At 38.5% G+C, this 26,405-nt stretch overlaps 3 protein-coding genes across 3 annotated transcripts in view; 1 reads left to right on the top strand and 2 right to left on the bottom strand.

Annotated features, from left to right (window-relative positions):
* Positions 1–1,692: 1,692 nt before the first annotated feature.
* On the bottom strand, positions 1,693–22,528 carry LOC111332784 (mitofusin-2). Its single transcript, XM_022938230.2, has 19 exons — positions 22,171–22,528; positions 21,109–21,351; positions 14,877–14,959; positions 13,814–13,852; positions 13,229–13,337; positions 12,710–12,817; positions 12,282–12,389; positions 11,178–11,223; positions 10,992–11,062; positions 9,050–9,171; positions 8,827–8,953; positions 7,588–7,692; positions 7,185–7,287; positions 5,742–5,805; positions 5,042–5,198; positions 4,354–4,554; positions 3,640–3,836; positions 2,417–2,551; positions 1,693–1,909 (listed from the first exon to the last, which is right to left on the bottom strand). The coding sequence occupies exons 1-19, from the start codon at positions 22,393–22,395 to the stop codon at positions 1,834–1,836; spliced, it is 2,319 nt and encodes a 772-aa protein (XP_022793965.1). The 5' UTR covers positions 22,396–22,528; the 3' UTR covers positions 1,693–1,833.
* A 964-nt stretch (positions 22,529–23,492) lies between these two features.
* Positions 23,493–24,939, bottom strand: LOC111332787 (uncharacterized). Its single transcript, XM_022938232.2, has one exon. It carries the CDS (start codon positions 24,791–24,793, stop codon positions 23,696–23,698), a length of 1,098 nt encoding a protein of 365 aa, XP_022793967.1. The 5' UTR covers positions 24,794–24,939; the 3' UTR covers positions 23,493–23,695.
* Positions 24,940–25,980: 1,041 nt separating this feature from the next.
* LOC111332788 (uncharacterized) overlaps positions 25,981–26,405 on the top strand; it is a 1,226-nt gene continuing 801 nt past the window's right edge. The window contains exon 1 of the mRNA XM_022938233.2: positions 25,981–26,405. This exon is cut by the window's right edge and continues 801 nt beyond it. Coding sequence (XP_022793968.2) covers positions 26,146–26,405 — 260 coding nt within the window. The 5' untranslated portion in view covers positions 25,981–26,145.

Here is a 26,405-nt window from a genome sequence, read left to right on the forward strand (position 1 = left end):
GTTAAAATAGCTATCACATTCCCTGACACCGTATAAAGTTGATATTCTTATCTCAGGGGTAACTTGAATTATGGAAAAAAGCTTCAGTCTTAAAAAATTCTTGTCACTCTTCTCAGACTTGCCGAAATGTTAATCCGTCATTCAAGTTGAAATTAGGATTAAAAGAGAGAAACTTTCACGCGCCTTATCCAATTAACGGGACTGCTGCGAATTGTTCACAATAACCTCTCAACTTTTCTGGGGCATCAGACCAGGACAATCAGAAGACGTCATAAAAGACACTATCAACCAGTGAAAATCTATTTGGTTCACTCGTGTCAAATTATCGCGCATCAGAGAATGTTGCCCATGCCGCATCAGTGTACTGCGCCTTCCTAGCAGCCCGACAATGTAAAAGCTAAATCAAGGAAAACTGGTGACGATTGATTCAGATCAATCGAAGGCGATTACAATTCGTGTAGCGTGTAGAGCAGGCGCACTAATTTTAGCGAGCGAAGGCTTTACTGCAGCGGACGCCTGGGGAGAGAAAGAAATCCGTTCCAAGGGGTTGGGGGCTGAAGCTACGGTCAGAAGAAATGAAAATGGACGGGGGGGGGGGGGGGTGGGGAGCCATTTCCCCGCTCCCTCTCCATTGTCCACTCTGACTCTAAATCAGATAATGCCAGTCGAATAAACAATCGCGATCTTGTAACATTAACTCGCTCTAATAAAATGCCTGCAGTTTCTTAGCTGGTCCAGCCGCAATCGCATGACATGTTATGTCATGTTATGCACTGAGGTTAACATTCAGGTAATAATAAGTAATAATCTTACAGAAAATTACTCGATAACATAAATTCCATCAGCTTGATCACAAAGTCACTCCACATTTTGCAGAAGGTGAAAAAACCACACACAGCAAAATACCTTTCTCTTGTTTATTAACCGCCTTAAAGTACAAGCCCTGCCAGACATTCTCGGCAAGAAAAAAAAAATATCCTAGATAGAGAACGGACAAATTCAGACCATTGTATTTGTAAGCGAGATAACATTAATTGAGGTGGAAGAGCTACGCAGCATTCGGTGACTCGATACAGATTATCAGAATCAGTAGGACCAAGAAACTTGAATTTGTAGTAAACTACAGTCAATCTCGAATTCGATTGTGGAGACGTTGTTAGCGTTTCTGGCGCAGATAGTAGCGTGAAGTTTCATGCCGCTTTTAGACTAAATAAGACAGATTAAAATCGTCCATCAAACCGAAACATAAGCAGGTTACCGGAGAGCCCTTCGCTTTAAATCAATTTTCATATAAATGAGTTCACTTAGTTTAGTTTTCCTGGTGACCAAGTCTCAGGGCATAGCGACATCTTATTGGCTACTATCAACCTCTTGACGCAAACAAATTCCCAAGGTCAAAGTCTTGGTGTTCTTTCAGCTAATAAGAGTTCTCAAGGCTGGAGAGAAAGAAACAACGCTTAGAAAGCAGTTCGCTTTTGTGAATTACCAATCTACTGGGTTCCCTGGTATGGGAATGGATGGAGCCCATGCTCGTTACAACTTCAATGTTCGGGTGCCTTTTTAATGAACACATCATTTTATGTAAAACAACCCTTGAATAGTAGATAATATAACTCGAATTCGCGACTATTTACAACATTATGTTCAAGTATGCTCTTTCCGCACCAAACACAAAATTGCTATTATAATCATTATCTACAACGAGCGAAGGATTTGTGCATAAACGATGGTTAAACTCACTGTAAAGATCGTTCATTAAAGTTACATAACTGACAGGCAGGCAGCCTTCAAGCCTACATCCCAGCGTTCAAGAGCGTTTCACTTCACCAGATTTCATATTTTGCTCTTTTCCAAGCCAAACTCGGTGATAAATTGGGACAGTTCGCTTTCGAACCAACTTGCTTTGTTCCTATGGACAGAAAGCGATCTCCCTTAGAACTTCTGATGTTGCAAATTTCCAATGTTAGAAACCATGTTTACCAACGAGAATCTCTCCTCTAAGGATGACGTGGTAGACTGTCAACGAGGGAGGGGTAATCCCATCCCTACTCTCCCCTCCCCCTTGACAAAAATCTTTCCTAAAATAAAATGGTGGTCTATAAAGGGGAAAAGGTTAATTTTCAATCAATTCTCCCTCTTCCTTTCAATTTGACAAGATCGTTTCTTCAGGATGCTAATCTATTAACCCGGGAGTTTAGCCTTATCCATGTCGCGTTGTTCCCTTTAGTTAGAGAGAATGCCAACCCAATATAAAAAGAGAGCGGTTAAAATGCCTTTAGCTTCAAAAGAAAATAAATTTTCCTCACCTCACCGGCAACTCGCTATTAATTTTTACCCTCCCCTCCCTAACCCTCAGTTTGTGCGACAGCTGTTGTAATTACTGAACACTACTCGCCAATACGCAGGACAGAATTACCTTAATATTTTCGCCTCGTTTTCGATTTTCTCAAGCCTTGTTATTTCTTTATACAGTTCGATGATGTTTTCTTCCAAACTTTCCTTTGCCCTCTGAACCAGAGACTTAAGCTTCGCGAAGGTTGACGTCAATTCTCTGAAATACAATTCAATAAAAATGTTTCTCCATCTGAAGTACACAATAACCAGTTTGCAAACTAATCGGGGATTTGGTTCTGTATGTTATCTCCAAACCGCGGAAACACTGCGACATCAAAAGCGAACGTGCCGACACACGCACTGTAACAAGATTACATAGCCAAGACCGGAATTGAACTTGTAGAAAATCGGTCTAATATTTGAGTTTAAGCTGATAACACCGCATGATATAAACAAGAGGAATTAAGAAGCAATAATCCTCATAACAGGATCAACATAGCACACAAGTGTGAGGAATTAATCAACTCGTGATATTCAGTTAAACCATAGGCAATGGAGGTGTAAAAGTTCCTCTACAGAATCAATCCGTAAGTCAGCTGAACAGGACGGCGAACGAACACTGTTATCACCAGATAGCATTGTTTTCTTGGCAAAGAAATTAAAGTATAACACAGGTGGTGACGCTTGAGGTTTTGCATGCTTAGAATAGCATACAGAATGGATGTAAAAGCAAACAGCCATAGACTATTCTGGAATCGCTGTGTTACTACCCTTGTGCTATCCAATTAACACTTCCAGCCCTTCACCTTATGGCACCGTTTCAAAATTCAATTTCAAGTCAAGAGAGTGAGCTACAGAGCTTGAACTTGAACAAGCTGACGATAGCATTTTGGCAAACACGACAATTACTTGAGTAGAAAGGTATCAATGGGATAAATGGCTTAAGTTTTGGCTTAAACTGGTGCTGTTACGTGACAGAAATCAGTCAAGGGGTTCCTTCACATTTAATGTAAACCCGTAAACCGTGGGAAAATTCACGTCTCCTAAACGATTTGTGACCTCACTGGTCAAAAGAAAGACACATGGTCTGACTGGCCAGACACCGAGTGTACACCGCGGGAAAATTCGCAACTTTTGAACGATTTGCGACCTGATTGGTCCAAACAAAGGAACATCGTCTGATTGGCCAGACCACGTGGCACAAATTGAAACAAAAACCGATCACAAGGCACTGTGGGTAAAAGAAAGTCTAACCAACAATCCCATTAAAAACGCTTCGAAAATCAACATGGCAGCCTAACTTACTGTTGCACTTGTATACTGCAGTTGGCGCTTGTGAAGCTGACTACTAACTGGAGCTTTTCAGAAGCGTAATCCACAAACTGTCGTTTGAAGGCTTTCTCTTTAGCACCATTGGTCCAACGTACCCTCTCTATCACATACACTCCACTGTATAAGCCACCACACAAAGCTATGAACTTCCATCCCACAGTCTTCCAAATCTGCCATGGCAGAAACATATCTTTAATATTGCACGGAAACTCAAATCGCATTTTTAGGAGATGCGACTATGTCTGTACAGCAGTCAAACATATGCGCATGTGCGAACGTAACAACTTAATGGTGTGCTTTCAGGCTGTCAAATACAAGTTGTCTCATAGGAGTTGCAAACAACCACACAAGTCACTAAATCACGATGTTTTAAAAGCGAATAACATTTTTGTTAAAGCTCAAAACAGAATGGTAATCAACAGAATATCCTTACTTGAATAAGCTTGGTGTTAGAAAATTCTCGAGTTTTCCATTTCCCTACTTTTGCTTCCATTTTACAGATTCCTATTAACGTTTCAATTTTCTTTCGCTTACTATGCAAGGCAGCGGTTGTTTCGAATGATTCCCTTTGAAATTTTAGGCAGGAAACTGACGCACGGCCGGCACGAATAGATCCCCTTGCACACGCCCAACGTTTAACTGCTCTGTTCTGAGGTTCTCTAAATCGAGAAATATTTTAGTACTTACCAGTCCTCCAACTATGACTACCAGTGTACCAGTACGTGACGTCAGTGAAGCTAACCCTTGCACGACAGCCAAGGTGACATCATCACCCTCGTGACGTCTCATAACGTCACGTGTTGAACTCGCCTGGGAACTAGTCCCAGCTCTCGCCTCTGTGGAACACGGCTGTGTGGTAGGTACTAGACTCTGCACATTTTGTTGAATCTTAAACAAAAGCAAAGTTGTTAAGAGCTACTAAACTCATAAAATAAATTATCGAGGGGCGAGATATGGATCTGACCTCCGTGCCACTGTGGCACAACAGACTGCATTTCGCCTCTTGAGCGGAAAGTGTTAGGTTTGATTCCAAGTGAAAGCAAGTTATCTTTCCCTTTCCTTTTCTTTGTGCTAAGCCTTCTCCAAGGATGTGGTTTCTCCTCATTTCGTTACGAACTTTACCATTAACTTTACAGTAATAAGCAACTGAGAAACCAATTACAGCCGCAACCGCAACCTTTGTCTTTCTTTTTCCGAAATGGAGTAAAGGTTTTGATCATTCCGGAATACAGTTGATCGATTTTGTGTCTTCGGCGGTAGTAAGAGCATTCAACCTTGGAGTTAAAAAGGTGTATATACAAGGATATGGCAGACTAAGGTAATTTCTATTTTAATCGGTAAGTTCGATAATTCATTTCTAGAGGAGTGTTCTTACATTCGCTCCCAAAGCGATGGCAAGTCCAGCATTATGAGGCGCCAAGAATTTCCTCAAAATCGCTTGCCAGCCCAGGGAAAAGTGAAACTCGATATCTTCTTGAAAATCTGTGCATAGGCTGGGCACATCCAGTTTATAGCTCGCTTGAAAATCAAGTCTACAGCAAAAAAACAGGATAAAGAAATCAGTTACAGGAAAAACAGATGCAAATTGCGTTCCCCTCCTGGGTACCTCCTTCCTGATTTCCTAAAGCCAGTAGTCCTAATGTCTTGACCAGCATCTAATTTCTCCTTACAATATCACCCCCTAATTAGTAGTAAAAAGTAAAACCTTTATTTAGACACGATAAGTATTGAAGCTGTGCAGCTTGTGGGGTCGTGTATAAAATAAAAAGATACATAAGCAATAGTTGTAATATAGTATAAAATAAGACTTATGTATAAACATAAGATAATGTTTATATCAATAATTGATAGTATTACCTAACTAATAAAATTATGGACCTAAAAATACTTCCTTTAGGGTGGAGCTAATCACACACTAAGGCCACAGGAATAAAGGAGAAGAACACCAACTAGAGAAGCCCTTAATTAATCAACAAATTCTCCTTGTAAGCACCTTGGGAAATGTATAGAGAACAGTATGGAGAATATGCATACTGATGTTCGGGTTAAAGGGTTATGGAACACAATTTACTCACGTTGGAGTGCCAGGCTCAAGAGATACCTCCGGCGTTTCAGGCGGAAGAAGACTACGAAGACGATCTGGGAAAAAGGAATATATACATTTATGACTCATATCTCTTTACATCAGGTGTCATGGGTTCAAATCCCGTACAGGCCTGAATTATTTTCAGGCCCTATTTTCACAATCGCAGTAGTATTCATTACTGCGAAGATCGCTTTGATATTAATTTCTTAACCCGCAGTTCACAAATATGATTTTCATATATTCACCGTCAGTTTCATTTTTCAGTTGTTTGTTATGATGTGTCGAATGCGAAGTAAACGGCAAGGAAGAACAGGCTTCTCCAGTTTTATTGTACTTTCCCCGCTGCAAAGCATATTCTTAATCAAGTGATAGAGGAGAATTCTACAGTATGGGAATTGACTGAAAAGCTGGATTGCTTCGACGATATTCAACTGAGGAAATTCACGTCAACTGAAGCCGCCGTGGATAGACGTTTTCCAGTTCGCTGAGAGCGAGACATCCGTTTAGCTGCATGCATTGTAGACGAAAGTCAGATACTGGAAACTTGGACGAGGCTAAGGTCAGCTTGTTCCACACTTTTTAAAATTGTATTTTAAAATATCTGGTTTGGCCCTTAGCTGGCAGCAGTTTTGGACAGCATTTAGCCGCGTGTATCCAAAAGGTAACATGTACATCTATTCGACCGGTAAATGCAAGTCTTCGGACTTAAATGAAAAAAAAAAAAAAATGAAGATGGAAGTATTAACTCGAGGATTTTTCGGTGTGAATTCTTAGTGATTATTCTTGTATGTTGTAACAAGATTTTCCATAGAAACCTAACTAGGTTTACCAGGCTGAGATGCTGTTCCAAATTTAGCTTTGAAAAAACACCGAAAAAACCTGTTGCGGATTCGATATTCAGTTTCACGGATTTGACACGGCAATCAAGTGAAGGAAGCAACATTTTACTTCCACTAATCTCTAATTGCCTAATATGATCGTAGGCCGTCAATAAGCGAATGAAATAAACCGTGAAAAGTAGGTACGCGTTTATCAGCACTAAGGGGTTTTCTTGCAAGCGCTCTCTCTTCTCCAAACCCAGCCATCTCTCCTTAGACCTTTTTTGCCCTCGTCCCACTTTTCGCGCGGGCAGAATACGGAAAAGCTTTCTGTTGGAAAGGAACGTTTACTACGCTGGTTCATTAAAGCACTACAATGTATTTGAATTTTGGATTTTTTTCTCTCCTTGTGAACACATCATTATCATCATTTGTCCTTTTAGTAGTAGGTAACGCATTAGTAACCAGGCAACACTCTCGATTGTAATTCAACTTAATTCACTGTAATTCAAGTAATTTAAATAATACACAGTTGAGAAATTTTCTGACATGCGTATACATGTAGACTCGCATCTTATTCATGTTAATATAAAGTAGTTCCTAAAAACACTGACCTGCCATTTCTCTCTGCGCCTCACAAATCACTTGTGTTTGAGAATTTGAACAACGAGCCGTCATATTCCTTCCCAAGCCCTTCTCTAAGTGATTGTACAGCTCCTATCAACAATATGCAACATTAGCAGTGATAAAGTGTTCAATTTCATTTATCCTTCCGTTGCAGCTGTTGTTTCTCTGTGAGACTGTCCAAACATGAAACTTTTTGATCAGAGTAAGGATCTGAGAGCCTGCGCTCCTACTCCTCCCCTCCCCTCCTACTCCTCCCCTCCTACTCCTCCCCTCCTACTCCTCCCCTAACCTAACATGAACCCTGACTTGTTTATTAGTTGGCTGTTGCTTGGGTTAGGGGAGGGGTGGGTACACAGTTGTTCAGGTAATGAAATTGATCCTAACTTTCACCTTTTTGTATGTTTTAAGGAAACCAGGATGAGGATGGAATGGATGATCAAACTCATTCACCAGCAATCCCAGTCGGCCGATCTCTTCTGTCATAGCCTCAGTCACCTTAAGAAAGGATGACATTTTGTTCAGTACAGAACATCATACTCTTTCACCGAGCTTTGATATAATAAGCATAGATGCACAGAACAATGTGCAACACATGTGGCTAATTGGTCAGCCCACTGAATTCCAGGCCAAGAGGCCTACCTAGGTTGGAGCACAGCAGTTGAATGTGCTGTGGTCTTGTGCAAGACATTTAACTCTGACAGGCTCTCTTTCTCTTAAGGGGCAAAAATGAGCACAGACAAGTGGTCATGAAAACACGAAAAAATGCTGTCATGGGTGAAGTAGGGGTGGCCTGGGATGAGCTGGCTCCCCATTTCCATGGGAAGTAGCAACACTCTGGGTATGGAAACTGGGAAAAATTCTGACAGTTTAGTTCTGTCAGGTTTTGTTTCAACTTGCATTCAACCTTCACTTATTTATCTAGCTGCACTTAATTATCTTAGGCAGGGAGATCAGTACAGCCTTAGCTAATTAAAGTGGATCCCACATCTGACAAGGCCAGACCCCCCCACCCCCCCGAATTTCCAGTAAGCAGGCCAGACCACATCACAGTAATCTCGTGAGTGGGTTCTTTAACGTCCCCTGCCTAACCAAATTAACTAATTAATAGAAGCAGGAGACAGGACCTATGGTTTACTCGTCCTTATCCAAGGAGATTAGAATGTCATCCATTTCTTGATATTCTAGAAAGGTAGCACATTCTCCTCAGTTATTTTAAGACCTTGAGTGTTGGTCCAGCCAGGGCTTGAACCCTCAACCTCCCTCACAACAGTCCGGTGCTCTAACTGGGTGGAGCTAACTGGGAGGCTGTAATAACCTAATACGTCATAATAAGCATTACAAATTAGGTGCATATCTATGAGTACTCTCATGCACTGTAGCAGTAAAATTGAGGCAAAGTCTTGAAAATATTTTTTTCAAAGTAAATTTGATATACATATCAAAGGCACCTAGCGAGCATATGAAATTCATGTTAAAAATTAAAGTTATCTGTTTAATCACACACTTTCTATTTTGTTCTGGAAGCCTACATTGTGAAAAACTTGAAATTTCTGAGATTAGTGACTTGACAAACCCTAAAAATTTTAACCCGAGAACTCCTGAAGAGCATTTGAGTACTTGCTGTATTACCTGTCCCTCAACTTTAGACGTGATTTCCTTGATCTGTCGTTTGGCATCATGTGTACAGATTTCTAGCTGTTCCTTCACATATTCTAGTCTATTCTCTTGCTCCTTCTTGGCTTTCTCCAGTTTAGCTCTGAACAAAATAAACCCTATGAACTCATCAAACCGATAATTAACTAAAACGAATATTGGTAAGCAAAATGAAAAAGAAAATCTGTCTCTTTCTCACCTTTGCTGAAATGCAGAACCCACTATCTGTTCCATGACAACCTTTACCATGTTTGCAATTTTCAATCCACTAACTGCATGAGATTCAAACTTGGTTTGTATTGCTGACTTGGAAATACACTCCTTTAAAGTAAAACAAAATATTTATTTTGTGAAGTGAGAAAAATCAATCAGTACAAACTCAAGACAGGTAACTTTAAACTTTAAATGGAAAATGTACTTGTACATGTACATTGTAATGAATTCACAGTTGCCTAAAAGCCACCCTATGCCTTATGATGGATAAGTTATGGGCAAAGGAATTTTTGCATAAAGTATAGGGTGAGCTGAAAGCAGAACTGGCCAGCGCTACTGGAGGGAAGGAGGGTGGGAAATTTGCAGACACTGTGGCATCAGTAGACTTGAGAGAAGAGGAAGATTTTGCATGCAATGGCATATAAAAGGTCTTGAAAACAGCCCTGGGGACCTCTATGGCCAACAGAATTTCTGCCATGAAAGTACAGAGTTATCCGATTTACTCATTAGACATGTGGCTGCTTTTATGCAAATGAGAATAATGACTCTGTGGTAGCATTCTCTGATACACAACAGACCCAGGAGTTATAATAACTTTTTCCATGAGCAGTTGCACAAAAAAGGGTCCAGGGCTCGAAATTAACGGTAACCCGTTAACCAATGGTTAGTAATTTTCAACATTTGGTTACTAAAAATGTGTCCAACTAACCCGACATGGTTAGTAAAATTTTCTTACATATTTAAAATATGTCATGGAAACAACTTTTATACAAATAAATGTTTTAGGGACGGTTTATGTGTTATTTACTTACATTAGCTTGTTTTCTGTCTCAAACAATTTGTTGTTACCATCTTTGAGATTGATTCGAGCTTTACAACCATTTTGAGTGCTAAGGCCCTGGATGCAAATTTGTGTTGAATGTGGGGATCTGGACACAACTATGTTGGATCTGCCGTATTCACTTTGAAAATTATTAGGGACCTTAAGCAGTCAGGATGGCAATGCGAAGAAAGACGTCGACTAAAAAATGAATTTCCACTTTAAATTAAATTTCGAAAATGGCTGCATGTGTTTACCATCTCATACAGTGCCCCAACTCAACCTCAACATAACGCATAAAAGTAGCATTGAGTTCCAAATGGGAATTTAAATAATTGGCCGTTGTAGTTTCAGTTCGCAGACGACGTAAATTTTGGTGATTTCACGTTGTTGTTTTGCAAAGGACGGCTAAGAAATGTACTAAGTTTTAAAATGCACGTGCTGAGCTATTGTTCTGCCGATTAGATCTTTTGTTTTTCCACAGCTTTGTTGCCGTCGCCGTCGTGGTTTGCTTAACGTCCATAGTCTGAGGTTCTAGCAGTTCGGCATTGAATTATGCAGAGTTCTTTAATCATGGCAAACGAGGAAATAAAATAGGTGCATAATTGTCAACGTTTTTAGGGTCAGCATGGAATTTCAGCTACTCTTTAATTGTCTTAGTCGTTATTAACAAAACGTTCAACATTTGAGATATTGTAACTTGTGAGCTTGGATACCAAACTTTATAATTTGGTTAGTAAAAACGATGTCTACTAACCCGAAGGGTAAGTGATCCAAAAATTAAATTCAAGCCCTGGGGTCCTTAGGCCCCTTTCCCATAGGGGGTCAAAAGCATGCTAAATGACAGCAGTAAAAGGTCTTATAGGCCTCCATAAACCACACAAGTCATTACTAGCTCTTATGGAAATCCCTGCTGACCTATGGGCAAAGTTAACTTTTAGCGATTATGTACAAAGTACAGTGTACTCCTTAAATAATAAAGCCATAAAAATTCCATGTTGCCTTCATCCAAATATTTTTGCCACCTTTTGATTCATATGTACAGGCAGACAAGTGGCTATCTGAGAACTATTTGCTGGCTTGTAAGTCTCAACAGCAGCTACAATACCTCAAATTTGCGTTCAAAGTTCTCAAACTCCAGCTGTCGGGCAGGAAATCCCTCAACATGAATGGCACCACCTGAAAAATGAACAGGGCAATGCTGGTTATGCCATCAATTCGGAGTTAAAATCTTACTTGTTAACAATACATTCATACTGTTTTAAGGAAACACACAATTTGACAGGCCACATACCTCCCTGAGGCATTCCCTGGTGCTTCTGCATTCGTGTCATTAAGGTCTGGATGAAAAAGAAATACGAGAAGAAAGTAAGAAATACAGTAGAGCCACATTAACTCAAACCCCCTACTTACTGGAATCCCCCCCCCTAATTCCAAGCCCCCTGCTAACTCAAATTCCACACTAACTAGGGTCCCCAGCCAACTCAAAGCCCCTCACTAACTCAAAGCCCCCCATAAACTTGAAGTCCCCTGCTAACTCAAAGCCCTCCATAGACTCAAAGCCCCTTACTGACTCTAAGCCCCCCACAAACTTGAAGCCCCCCACAAACTCAAACGCCCCGGCTAACTTGCCCAAGATCTGATTACCCTTTGATTTTTCCAGTCATTTGACATCAGCTGACTGAACTTAGTTCATCCAAACCCTTCTTACTTCCCTCTTGGCTCCCTTACTCTGATAACAAACTTTAAGTAAGAACATTAGTCACCACACATCATAGTGTCAGAACAAAACTGATTGACACATTCCAATCTTTATTTGCATTTCGCTCCGACGAAGGGCTGACGCTCGAAACGTCAGCTTTTGTAATCGTTACGGTGGCCAATTTACCATTTCAGCTTTGTTGATATATCCAAATTATTTTGTTACTCCCACCAACACAGCCCCAAACAGTTTCTTTCGAAACTATCAGCCTTTATTTATTTGCAATTGATATGAAAGTAATAACATTTTGTTCATGTCATACAACTTTACAACCCAAACTTAACATTCTTAGAAAAAGGGGCTCTTATAAAACAGTACTTTAAAATAACGAACAAGTTTGGTAAAAACATGATTCCTTTTTTCTAAATTATTAACAGGATAATTGAAATTCAACACCAACCCAGATATATCAAACCCCCACCAACCCAAACTATATTTTGGTTCCCTTGGGAATTCGAGTTAGCGATGTTTTATTGAAATCAGAAGAAAATTAAAAATTATTCAGTGTGACTTGTATCAAATTTCTCTTCACACAACAGAGATTCAAACTTAATTTGTTAATAAGTTATTTTATGTGAAATGTGTTTCTGCAAAACATTACACCAAATATTAATAAAACTGCTTAGAACAAAGTACCTCTTTAGCTGAGACAAAAAACACTCTGTCTTCTGCTTGTCCTTTGTCTACGCATTTAAGCTCATCAACAAGGAAACTAATGTTCCTACTGAGATGTTGATTTTTCACCTAAAGGACACATGAAGAAAGCAAATGGTTTGTACTCTCACTACTCATACCCCATGTTTCCATGTCATGTTTCATGTTAGCCCCCCCCCCCCTTCTATGCATAAATAAAAAAGAGTAATACTTTTTTTTCTACCAGCAACATTTTCATACGTATGTTGTTATTTCAAACCACTAATTATAAAGAGAGCAATCTAACTTAAAAAGCAACTGCAACAGTATTATATCTTTTGTTTCATCATTGACATCTTTTGATTTATAATTATACTTGTAATGACCTACAAATCTGGATGGTTCTTGAGAAAAAATGAATGCTTTCTTACCAGTTCCATTGTATCAGGTTCTGATGCAGATGCATCCCATCTGTTATTTAGAATGAAGATGTTTGGTCTGGAAAGACGCTGACTCACTTTGTGAAAAAAGTTTTTCTCCTGCAAATGACAATGGTTCTAAATAAGAAACTACGCAAGCATGGTAAGGTTTAATCTACAAATGCTGCCAAATTACATAAAATATGTCAGTCTAGAACAAGTCACATTTTAAAGAAACAGAAATTTCAAAATTCAATCAGATTTTAAGGGTATATATGTTGTATCTTAACTTTGACTCCCACAAGTGATTAACATGTTACTAAAGTAACTCCTTAGAAATATTCATATATTATGCAGTAAAAGGTAACGAAAATATTGAAATCTATCAGATAGTTGTTATCTTGATCTAACACCAAATTCTCCTAGCTACTGTACAAGGAAATGTGTGATAGCTAATGGAGAGAATTAACAATCAGATCTTGGGTGTTGAAGGGTAAATTACACACAACACAGGAATGCTGATGAACATACAGTGACCATAAGCGTTGACTCAGCGTTAGCGACCAGAACAAACACATCAGCATCCAAGCAGTGCTTGTCAATCCAAAGATCAAGGTCAGGGCTCACATCTATACCAGGACTACAAAAAAATTTGCATGCATTAAATAAATCTAATAGACAGCATCTTTGGGACAAAGAAAAGACACAGTATATAACAACAAATGCACATCAAAGGTATAGGTATGTCAGGATATTATTGCAAAGGTAAAAATACCAGCACAATCAGAAAATTACTAATTAATAAAAACACTGCTGAATCACCAAGAATCAGAATAATTATATGAAAGATGACTGAAATTTGACAGCCATTACAGCAAAATTTAGGATTAACCTTTTACACTGCACACACTAACATAAGTATGTATATTCTTAGAGCTATTCTCTATACATTTCCAAAGGTTCTAACAATGAAGGCAGTCACTGGCAGTCTGGAAAAGTCCCCAAACACAGTATTGTAAAGTGCATTTAATCATATCCACATGTTAATTTGCACTATATAAATGTTACTTCATTCAAAGGAGAATTAAACATTTCACCAATTCTTTTTTTCCTTACCTATCCACCAACACCACATCCTCTGACAACATTTTACATCTGAGATAAGAAAAATGAAACAGTCACAAGAGATATCAATTTATATGCCAAACCCTACATAATTTGAAATGCATTTATCTAGAACACGTGTACTGTGTTTGATAAGTTTTTACATCAAAAGACAGCCTATCTTTAAGTTAGAACTTTTTGACACTAGAAGTACATTAATTTTCCTTTGTTTATTATACACACATTATGAAACCAGACACAAATTTGCACTGAACGTATATTAAGCAATTATTAGATAATGTCAAACATGTTAGCTTGAATTATCAAAACCCAGGTTTGCGTTACCAGCTGAAACTTTAAGCTGAGGCAGATAACACAGACAAGGTTTGATAATTTATGATATCATGCAAAAAACCGAATTCAATAACTGTTTCATTGTACAATTTTAAAACAACCTGGAAAAGGATGCACTTCTCTCTGAGTTATCAAAAGTTTGAGAATACTACATGGAGGGGCCCAGAAACTAAGCTGACTTTAACTCAAAATAATAAATGCAATATCTGCTGCAGATGTTGGGTTATCATGTCATCTTCTTACAATGCTGTAGAATGATTGAATGCTCTTGACCAATCAGATTTTTTAATAGTAAGTCTGTTGTGTCTGTACACAAAGAAATCACTCCTGGATTAAAACAGCCTATTGAAAAAACTATAATGTCACTTGAAATTAAAACTACAAAAAACATAATATTCAAAACAGGAATGCATGCTTCATATACCTCTTACATCCAGTCTGGGAATTATGTAACTTTGCTTATGTAACCTTGCTTCATTAACACCTAACAAAGTCTTCCGCATAATAGAAGCCTTTATCTGTGGCCAAAAAAATCTTGGCAAACTTAACCCCTTTGGAACAAACTTGGACAACACAAATTTGTGTACAACAAAAGATGCTTCTTTTACAACTAACAAATAAAGTTTGCAAGGTTGCACAATAAGTACAGTTGAATTGACAGAACAACAGTTACCCTGTGTGTAGATGTGAATGACGTAATAGTTACAAAACAAAATCAAACCTGGACTTTGGCCAGAAGACTTGAACAAGACTGCTAGCATCAAGCTTTTCTTCACACAAAGCATGGGCCAGCTGGCCTAATGACTGTTTTGATGACAAAAAGGAAAAGTATGGAACTATCCTTATTAACTATTTATTAATTCAGATAGCACAGATATCAACTGGTACATAATTCAACCTATTTCATAAGTATTTTTCTGCTTTATGATATGTAAATTTACTACGTACCATTGATATTTTCTAAATCAAATTCCAAACCTTTATCATTTGTTGAAACCAAATTAAACAACAGAGCAATACTGCAAGTTTAGAATTAAACAGAAGGGGTATCTGACTGAGGTTTAAGCCTTTATCTGCTGTCAGGCTAAAAAAAGTTGCATGCAATTTATTGACCAAAAGTCATATTTCATACATGAAATGTTAAAAAGAAAAATTTATCTCCTTGTTGGGATTAGGTGACAATTTGACCAGGAAAAATCGTGTTTTCTTAACCAACTACCCCTTAGTCTTAAAGTTAATAAGCAATAGAAAAACCTGACACACCTATCGCAGATTAAACATCAGGCCCCTTTTTATACCATGCACAAAATAGCTTTGCCATTTCGCCTCTTTTTTTTTTATTACGCTTGAATAGCATAATCACTAAGGTCATGATCATTTGAGGGAAGTTGAGCAACGATATCAGCTGTAATAACTTAGTAAGATAATGGAAGAACCCTTTTTTGCAAGACAGCGAATATATCAGCTGTAATACCGTAATAACCAAACCTTTTTTTGCAAGAAAGTGAAGCTATTAGCCATAATAACGTAATACCGAACCCTTTTTTGTTAAGACAGCGAAAATATGAGCGGTAATAACTTAATAACGTAATGGATGAACCCTTTTTCGCAAGACAGCTAATACATCAGCCGTAATACCCTAATAAGGTAATGGTTGAACCTTTTTTGGCAAGAAAGCGAAGGTATCAGCCGTAATAATGTAATAATGTAATGGATGAACCCTTTTTCGCAAGACAGCGAATATATCAGCCGTAATAATGGCCGATCCTTTTTTGGCAAGAAAGCGAAGGTATCAGCCGTAACAACGTAATAACATAATGGCCGAACCTTTTTTTGCAAGAAAGCGAAGCTATTAGCCGTAATAACTTAATAACATAATGGCCAAACCCTTTTCCTCAAGAAAGCCAAGATATCAGCCGTAATAAAGTAATAACGTGAGGGCCAACGCTTTTTCGCAAAACAGCGAAGATGTAACGTGATTGGTGAACGACTTTTCTCAAGGCAGCCGCAGTGACGTAAGAAACCATGCTGTAAGAGTCACCCCCCTTACAGATGTAGTAGCAGTTATTAGAGGTTTCCTAAACTTGTTTGTAGTCCGCATTTCATTGCCGGTTCACATAAGCTAACAATTTTATGTACATAACTTGCATTTCACAAGATTTTGCCTCTATTTAATTAATTTTGGCCTGGGCAACAAGCGAGGGCAAATTTTGCAAGTCCTAGAAAATAAGACTTCTGTACTTCTTCAGTTAGAGCAGCAAATAATGAAAATGCTCCTAAGACTGCCAACACTAATAGTAACGTTTCAAGACATGGTATGTATCCTTCTTTGCTTCTATTGCCTGTTACCGGGTTTAATATGGAGAAGGGAATGGTGCCTCAACTTCAGTAGGCAACTCTGGGAAATTGAGACACCTGTCCCTGTTAGTTATTTGATCAAAACAGAGCCTTACACAAGACTTCAAGGGTAAACAAACTTACAGGCTTTACAGGTTTGAATAATCACCTTTCCAAATTTTATATGCATACCTACATACATTATTGATTTTTCCCAATGGGGCTTTTCACGTATGTTATTACTTAGGCGATGTTTAAGAACGTGTGTGGATTCCAAATATCCACTGATCTAAAATAAAAATTCCTTTTACCACTACTACTTTTAAAAGGGGGAATATGCAACATTTGCCAGTGTCTGGTCTTACAAATGCTAACCTCCTCGCCCTTGATAAAGCGGGAGGAGAGGGGTTTCGGGGCTCGTCCTGTCAAACATCTACAACTCATTATGGCATCGCGAAGATATGATTCTATCTGCCACTGGGAGCCAGTTGAGGCTTAACGTGGTCATATTTACGCGCACCACATAAATGCGACAGGTGAAGTTCCATATGCTTTGTAATTTCGTTATGTTGCCCTTGGAGGTACTCATACACTTCATCAATAAAACAATTTGCTAAAAACTTAAGAGTTAATAATTGTAAAAATATGTTTGGTATGATTAACCTGACTGAGTCTATGCCTACAGGAAGATACGGTTTTGGTTATGTGTTTGTCAAAGGTCAAATTAGAGTATAAAAATATGCCTAAGTCTTTAACACTGTTGACAGGGAAGAGTTTCTTTCCTATGAAGTTTAGTGAAAAATGGCCTAACTTTGAGCGCATTGTCTGGTCCCAAACACCAGCATTCTTGTTTTACTTGGATTCAATAAAAGATAATTATTGGAGCACCACTCGGCAATTTGAAGGTCATTGTTTACATTGGTTACAGCCTTGACACTTCAACAGAACCAGACATGCATTAATTTAGGCGTCTTTTTGGAAACATTGCTTCTTCATTTTGCTCCCAGTAAGTTCTTGCTTCCCGAGACACACACTTTGGACTATCCTGCTGTAGCAATTGCTGTAGATGACTCTGTTTATGTTGATGACTCACTCAAAACCTTGGAAGCAAACTTTCTTATTTATTTTCCATGGCTGATTCAATTTACAAAAATGTTCTTCATACGAAATAGTCATCAACATGTCTTTGCAGCCTGTATAACATTCCGCACTCATGCTCCTTTGCTTCTAAGGGCTGCGTTTCCCCACTGAGGCCGTGAAATTTCCTCATTTAGAGCATACGACTGCCGTCCTTTCCAGCCCTCTGTCTCCAGAAATCTTTTAAGTGATTACTGTGGGCAGAAAAGTTTTATATACGGACTCAGAAAACATGTTGTATTGGTCCACGTGCAAAGCGGAGAATTTCAACCATTTCTGTCCAACCGGATTGGTCAAATTTTATCTACCTTATTGCATGCTTTTGCCAACAGCATGTAATAAGGTAGATTGAATCTGGGTTCAACTTTCCTGGATTGCATTTTTACTCTCTGACACAATGATCATTTCTATATTCCCAGAAAAGGTTGACATTGCATTATACAGCTACTTTTAGGTCGGGGCTGGAAGCATTGTAGTTGATGGTTCATTGGCCTAAAATTGAAAAAAAATAGCGTGATGTTTCAATACAGAGGATACAAAAGTAGCAAAGCATTGAAGGATCGCTTGATTCTTCTCATTCGACATGTATGATCGTTTGGTTTACTTGGAATTATTCAATTGGGGACATTTATTGAAAATACCGGCATGCGGCCATTTAGTGTTTTGAAAAACTTGCTATATAGCCACAGTGTTAAATTGGATGCTTTTAACGGAAATATTGTTGAGTATGTGCGTATTATTACTTGCATTGTGCAATACGTCCCAGTCGTTGTATTTTGTTTGTTATTACGTTGTTCTGACAATTTTCTCTGTTCGTGGAAATCTTTCATTAAAAAAGCCTTCTCTCCTGATGTAGAGTTTTCGTTATTACATTATTACGGCCGGGTACTTTCCAAGTTATTATGTTGTTACAATAATTTTCTCTGCTCCACCTTTAATTAACCAAATCTTCCCCCCTAATGTAGATTTTTCCTTATTACGTTACTACGGGAATTTTCTACTTGCCGAAAGTTTTTGTTATTACATTATTACAGGCAACTTCTTTGGACATGGAAATTTTTCGTTATTACGGGCAAATTTTCCTCCCCTCGCGAAGATTTTTGGTTATTACGTTATTACAGGTACTTTTATACTCGTCAAAAGTTTTTGTTATTATATTCTTACAGGTAACTTCTTTAGTAGCAGAAATATTTGGTATTACGTTATTACGAGCAAATTTTCAAACCCATCGTGTAGATTTGTACCTGCTGAAAGTTTTCGTTATTACTTTATTATAGGCAACTACTTCAGTTGTGGAAACTTTTCGTATTAATGAATGAATGAATGAATCTTTATTAAGTCATAAGATAAATAATCACATATCCTACGTTACAACATTAAAAGAAGGTATATATATAAATTACAGGGAAAATCGAGATAAAAATTATAAGACTAGATTATGTTTAAAAATTAAGCGATTGACAAACGTGTTTTTGAACCTATCAGTGTTTATTTTTGGATGGTGACTTGTCTCTTTCCTCAGATTGTACTTGGTTGATTTCTTTTTTGGCATTATAGCTCTTAAAGGGTGTATTGTATTATTAAAATCATTCTTGAAGATACGTGTGTCCTGTTGATCTAACAATTCATAAACATTAATGTGGTCGGATGTATACTTGCGCTTATAACATCGATCTAAGAAACATTGGATTGTTGTTAATTCGAAATTTACAGCGCCAAATACGGACAGCCCATATAATATATTTGGTAGAACCAGATTTAGAAACAGATGATCTACTTCGGCCTGATTGTACCCTTCTTTCCTTAAAGTTCTTAAAATGAACAGGCACTTGTTTGCTTTGATTAGTTTTTCCCGAATATGTGTTATAAACCTACTATCTTCCTGAAATGTTACCCCTAAAATAGTAAGCTCTTTTGTCTGTGGTATTCCAGACACAATCGGAAACTCTATTGTACAACCTTTCTTGCGGAAAATGATTTCCTTGCACTTAGATGGATTGCTACACATACCATTACTTCTAGACCACTGGGAAAACTGATTAATCAGTGCGATAGAATTGTCATTATCACCTATCACAGGCGAGATAATGGTTGTATCATCTGCATATTTTACCAGCACGCTCTTATTGTCCAAGTGTATCTCTAAATCACTGAGAAAGACATTGAACAAGTGTGGCCCGCTGACACTTCCTTGGGTGGTACCTTTGTTGACCCTTTTCCATTTACCAATAAACCCATTTCTAATGACTCTCTGCTGCCTGTCTTCCAAAAAGCTTACATACCAGTTAACTATAAAAGGATTTAGGGGGAGTTGCTTCAATTTGTGTGAGAGGAGATTGTGTTTCACTCTATCAAAAGCCTTGCTGAAATCCATAGCGAATAGGCGTACCGCTTTGCACTCTGGGATATCAAGATATTGATTGACAGTATGTTAGATAGTCAGTAGAGCATTGGTACAGCTCCCTCCCTCTATGTATGCAAACTGTGAGATCCCAGAATGTTCATCGAGGGTCTCCCTTGCGTGTATTCCTAAGACAGCTTTCTCAAAGCACCTTGCGATGACAGGTGTCACATTTATTCCGCGGAAGTCTGATATTCCCTTAGGTAGATCAACCTTCGGCAAGGGGTTCAGGTCTGACTTTTTCCAAGAGACAGGCCAGGCTTGTGTTCTAAGAGACAGATTCCAAATCCTGTTGATAACTGGAACGAATAGCTCGGCGTGGTCTTTCCATATAGTATACGGGATGCCATCTGGTCCGGTTGCTGTTTTCTTTATACGCATAAGAGAATTCAGGACTTGTTGCTCTGAGATTTCTGGGACTTCCTGATCTTCACTAATCTCCAGAGGTGTTGGCTTTATGTAGGCGTGGTCAGTACATACGATATTATGAGCAAATTTTCCATCCCTCGCATAGATTTTTGGTTATTACATTATTACGGGTACTTTTATACTTGCCGAAAGTTTTAGTTATTCCATTATTACAGGCAACTTCCTTGGTCATGGAAATTTTTCGTTATTACGTTACGAGTACTTTTCTACTATCCGAAATTTTGCCGGTAAAAAACGAAGAAAGGATAAAACAAAGACGTTGAGGGAAAGGAGAAAAGAAGGAAGTCATCAAACAAAAGAAGAAAGTAAAAAACTATTACCCTGTTACGAAGTAATAAGGAAAAAAGGAGGAAAAACAAAACCTATAATGCACACCATATGCCCCTTTTGTTTAAAGGGTGAATAACGTTATCCACTAGATAAATCTGTAAGCAGTGGATAGCACAGTAGATCTTGTTGACACTTATCTCCTGGATAGGGGTTAATCCATTGGATAGCATTATCCCTTCTTTGATCAGCTGACCAGCATGATGCTTATAAGCACTGGCTTGACCCGGCCAAGTTTGAAATGCATTGATTGCTCAATCAAGAAAATGTAGTACAATCATATCATCATTACAAAGCAGAAACAATTTTCAAGAAGACATACTTTAACATTCTTTTTGTCATCACTCTCTGGAACCAAGATATATGGATCTGGTAAATCTGAGCCATGTACACTGAGGAAACAGTTTGTAGTATGGCCAATTCCCATTGGTAAGATCTTATCTTGTAGCATGGCGTTTACTGTAGTGCTCTTTCCATTGCTGGTGCGTCCAAAAAATGCCACCTTCATCTGATCCCTCAACAATACTTCTGAGATGCTTGAAACCTGAGCCAGATAGCCTGACACCTGTGTAAGAGAATGGTCTATTTTACAGTTGCGTCCTTGGTTGCCAAGCCTTTGAACAGGAGTGAGACCAAGGGTGACCTTGTTATGATACAGATATTGCTGCTTTTCAAATGTAAATTACCTTGTTATAATGTTAACTAGAAACTGGTCTCTTTCATGACAAGGACATCCTTGGCCTCATTCCAAATCAAAGGCTTGGCAACTAAGTATACAACTGTAAAATGGCCTATTGTAATAATCATTACTGACTTAATTAGAATTAATTACATTGAATAATTGACAGTGAAAGTGAAGGTACCTAGAGTTTGCACAGAGTAAGAGGAGCACCATGTTTCATGACTGCATGAGCTCTACATAGAACTTGAGTCAAAGTGCCATTACCAAGATGCATTCCCTGATATACAAACTAATGAGATTGTAAAATTGGTGTCTTCTTTCAGAATGTGTCTTGTATAAATTGGCTATTACAGGGGCAAATGATAGGGGAGAACAAAAAATCTGGCATGAATCTGCAGAAAGCACCTGTAACATACCGAATTATTAATAAACAGTTAAAGAACACAACTACATTATGTAATATTTTACAATATAACTTAATATACAATCCATGAAAGTCTACAAATTGAATACAACATTGCAAAGTTAATTAGAGGAAATATTTGATCGATGTATCAATCAAGGAAGCTGTTAAGTGGTAGCATAAATAAATCGAAAAATAACCGCAAGCTTCAGTCTGATCTACACCGGTTTAATTTAATAATATTTAATTTATCAATTCTCAATATCATGGAGCTTGGACGCGATTTTTGACGATCTTACCTCGCTTGAGAATTTCTTGATGTCTTGTTCATTTTCATCAGCTGTTCTGAAATCAGCTAAAAATATATTACAGTCTTCAAGATACTTTCTGATGTCTCCAAATATAGCATTTATCTTCTGTTTGGCTTTTACGAAATTGTGCAGAGGGGACTCTCCGTTCACTCCGTTTATCTCGCCATCTTTGAAAGATTTAGCTCGCTTAAACTGAGACGACGAATTCCTCATGTTCACCAGGGGATGGCTGGATAGCCAGCTTTTTCGATCGATCGATTTTCAATGGTGGAATTTGGGGGACAGTGTCACTACGCAAATGGAAACTAACACAGCGAGATTCAACATACGCACGTGGATTTCGTAGCCAAGGCATATTTTTCTAGATGAATCCGCTGAAAGTTGTCAGCCTTTTTTCGTGTTCTCGGCTCGTGAGGGTCTCCTCTACGTGACAACTCGCGTGGTATGTGTATGTTACCGGCAGCCTTGAGAGTTTTGAATACAGTACAGAATAGGTCTGTAGGGTTTGATGGGTGTCTAAGCAGTCCTGTTTTTCACAGAACAAAGAGCATAACATCGTTGTGAAGTAATTGTGCTGTGTTATACTTATCGAAGCAAAGAAAGTATTACTTAACGCCATATAAACCATGTAAGTGAACAAACTCCAACTAACTTCTACTTTCAACACACTACTGCGAAAACTAATTTTGTTTTTGTTTGTCATCAACTGACGAGGTCGTAGACGAAACTAGTTTTGAAGTTTTCGCAGTAATGTTTTGAAAGTAGAAGTTAGTTGGAGTTTGTTCACTTACATGGTTTATATGGCGTAAAGAGCATAACAGTATCTCGAATTAAGGTCTTGTGATCGCGAGCGCACCTGGTTCGAATCTTCATTACTCGCGTTTGTTACTATACTATATTTATATCTTAGATTTCTATAATTACACGTATACTTATATAAATACACGTATATTTGTATGTTTGTGAGTGTAGTGTCTGACCCTACCAGTAATTCAGAGAGATCTGCAAATGGTGGAAATAAACAAATATTTCGCTTTAAAGGAAGAGCGTGACAGAATCTTATTTGCGAGAAGTCTACACTATTTATATATAAGCGTCTACTTGCTTACTGAGATCGTCTGCTATTTGTATCGATCTTCCCGATCAAGCAAAAATAAGCAACCTCGCGGAATGAATTCGATCTATGTGGGCTCAGTCCACGCGAGAAAAACCGCTAAACAGGTACTAACATGACTTATATTTGATTCTGCATGAGTAAAATCTTTGAAACGTTTTATTATTTGTAAATAACAGAGCTATTGTTATCAGTATAAACTTTGACTCTCTTGTTTATTTTATTTCCGAGACCGCAAGAGAATTCACCGCGGTTTTGAAATATTATCACGACTAGATAGAAAATATCATTAAAACTCGCTATAAACTTAACTAGAAAATTATAGCACTAATATATTCTCGAAGAGCGAATTTAATTTTAAAGTAGTACATATAAATTATTTTTTTTCCAAGTTATTACTCATAATGAAAATCTGCGAGAATGCAGCTGGTACTTAAAAGAGCTTTGTTCATTTTCGTTCTGATGTTTTGTCATTTCACCTGTCTCAACATGTAAAGTCTCAGTGCTTCTGGTAAAATGTTCAGCTCTTTGATGTGATGGGAAATCGTATTCCGTGATAAAATGCCCCCGCAATGAAGATGAACTGCTATCATTGCTCGCCATTTCCACATCTAAAGGCAAAGCCGCGTTACTCTCTATGACAATCTCAGGTTTCTCCATAGTAAGGGATTCTTTTCCTTTTGTTTTTCCCATACCATTGGAAATTTTATTGAAATTTTCTGTTCCATGTGGAGCTGATTTACTATCACTTTGTTTGACTTCAGAAATCTCTGCCTCGACTTCCTTTTCAAGGATGGGAGAAAGCTGTGAATTCGCGTCTTGATTTTCGAGCAAAGCAACGTCCTCAGCTTTTTCCTGTAACACGTACTCCTGCGGTTTTCTGCGATGTTGCGCTGACTGTTGTTTCATAGCCTCTTTACCACTGAGTTTCAATGGAATGGGAGGCAGAATCAAAGCAGATGGAGCAGACTTCTGTTTTTTCATGTAAACGGCTTCCCTCGGTCGAAGATAAATAGGATGACCTTTAATCTCCGTCACAAATGCTTTCGCTAAGGCAGCATCTGACTCGACACTAATCGGTTTAGCAGTTTGTTGTTGAAGACTTGGTAAAGATGGGTTTATTCCCCATCTTATTGGTCTATTGACGAGCGGTTTTGACGCTCCTAACAGTTGATCAATGTACGAATAACCTACACCGGTGGAGAAATGCCTTTGCCTTATAGCATCGTTGCTCAGCTTGTTGAAGTGATCAGTCGTTGGAAGACGCTGAGATGGGTCTAAGTTCTGCGAAAGTTTTTCCACTTCAATAACTCTGTCGTTTATTTTCTGAAGCTTTCTCTCGTATGTCCTCATTTGAGCGTTTAAACTCTTCACTTGCAGTAATTTTTCTCTGTTCAAGCGCTCAATTTGACTTTGTAAGATCTTCTCGCTTCGGAAGTTCATCTTGGCAACGTAACGTTCCTCATTTTGACGCATTTGTCGCGTCGCTTTGGCCATATTTAACTGAAGGCTTCACAAAACACTCCAAGGTGCTTAAAACTTGCGCAAACATTGAGTGTTCAAACTACCTAGGTATAACCCAACAAACGCCTTTAAGCGCTTCGATAAAACGGTGTACTGAGAAGAGCATAGTTGGAAACTTGAGACAACAAAATACTCAGGATTCCGATTTAAATGACCTTCATTACACTTCAGTTATTTTGATCACAGGTTATGACAATCAGCTAAACTCTGTCAACAAGAAAGTCTTTGTTTGTCGGAAGTGAGGTATATCGGCTTCTAAATAGCTTTATCCAGTATTATTGTTCAAAACTAACACTTTCTTATTTGAGACTCTATTTACGTAAAGGCAATAAAACAAAGTTATGGTATGGTGCAAACTAATGTGTGAAAAGCAGCTACAACGAGAAGAAAAATTAAAGATCTGTGAACTGTAGTGGCAACTATGTATCTGTATGATGGCCGGAATTGAAACCAATCTCTGGACCACCAGAAACTTAGCACATGAAACATTACGATCATGCAAGCGAATATTCTCTTGGATCATGAGAATAAAGGAAATGATCATCAACTAAATAAACTTTTGATTGTTAAACAAATTCTCCTTGTCAGCACCTTAGGAAATGTATAGAGAACAGCTAGTATGGAGAATATACATTCTGATGTTAGGGTGTAAAGGGTTAAATTGTCATGGATGATGCAACTTGCTCCTAAACTCTTTGCCAGATCGTGGATTTTCAATGTGGGCATCAATTACGCTTCTCCCCCACCCCCCTTAGAGTATCCCTTTAAAAAACACTTCTCAGGGATAAACAGTTGACTAGGTTAAGTTTTATCAAATTTCTGTCCTTTAAATCTCTCCTATACAGCCTAGATGTTTGGGAATGAAAAAATAAGTGTAATAGAATCTTCAGCCAGCTAGCGCGATCGCGCGAGAGGTTCAGGCTGACACGCGCGAGGGAGGCCTCACGCGCGCAAGAGGAGTTGGTACTAGCTCTCTCGTCGAGATCTGAGACACGAAATCGTCTTTTTCCTATTGTTTCCGCGTCAGATCGTGAAAAATTTAACGCCATCTAAACTGGAAGGTGTTGTTCTTCGTTATTGTTCCTCAAGAGGCAAACATCAAGGCAAGATACAAAATACTTTTTTTCCAAAACCGCAAGGTCCTGGGTACGAACACAGCCTCACTCTCTTGCTCGACGTGTTTCTCTTTCTGGTGAAAAAAATTAACGTTACTTGTCAGTAAATTTCATAGATTTTCTCGGATTTCAATATCGTAAGCTACTCATGGCGGTATTTGAGATTGCTTATTGTTCTGGGTGATGCGTAGTCGTTGTTAAGGTCCAATTATGAAGATAACTAACGTTCGTTACGGCCGCCTCGTGTTCATGGTGTCTGCCACCATTTTGGTCCTCTTCATGTTCCTCTTGGCACAATTCAGCCTTCGAGCTTCAGGTGGGAGAGGGATCTTGGATAGAGCTAAACAACATTTTCACCACTGGTTTCAGAAAACTGTCTTCAAGCACAATTGGGAAGATATCCACTGTCACAGAAAACACGCTAATGAAACGACCGTCGAGAAGAGTTGGATTCCTGAATTGGCCAAACA

This window comes from Stylophora pistillata, chromosome 8 (genome assembly GCF_964205215.1).
Source record: "Stylophora pistillata chromosome 8, jaStyPist1.2, whole genome shotgun sequence".
NCBI lineage: Eukaryota > Metazoa > Cnidaria > Anthozoa > Scleractinia > Pocilloporidae > Stylophora > Stylophora pistillata.

Coding starts and splice junctions, on each gene's coding strand:
- LOC111332784 (XM_022938230.2), bottom strand. CDS start 22,395: ATGAGGAATTCGTCGTCTCAGTTTAAGCGAGCTAAATCTTTCAAAGAT. Junction 5,806..7,184: donor GGCGCAGAGAGAAATGGCAG/GTCAGTGTTTTT, acceptor CCTTTTTCCCAG/ATCGTCTTCGTAGTCTTCTT. Junction 1,910..2,416: donor AACGAGGCGAAAATATTAAG/GTAATTCTGTCC, acceptor TTCTGTCCATAG/GAACAAAGCAAGTTGGTTCG.
- LOC111332787 (XM_022938232.2), bottom strand. CDS start 24,793: ATGGCCAAAGCGACGCGACAAATGCGTCAAAATGAGGAACGTTACGTT.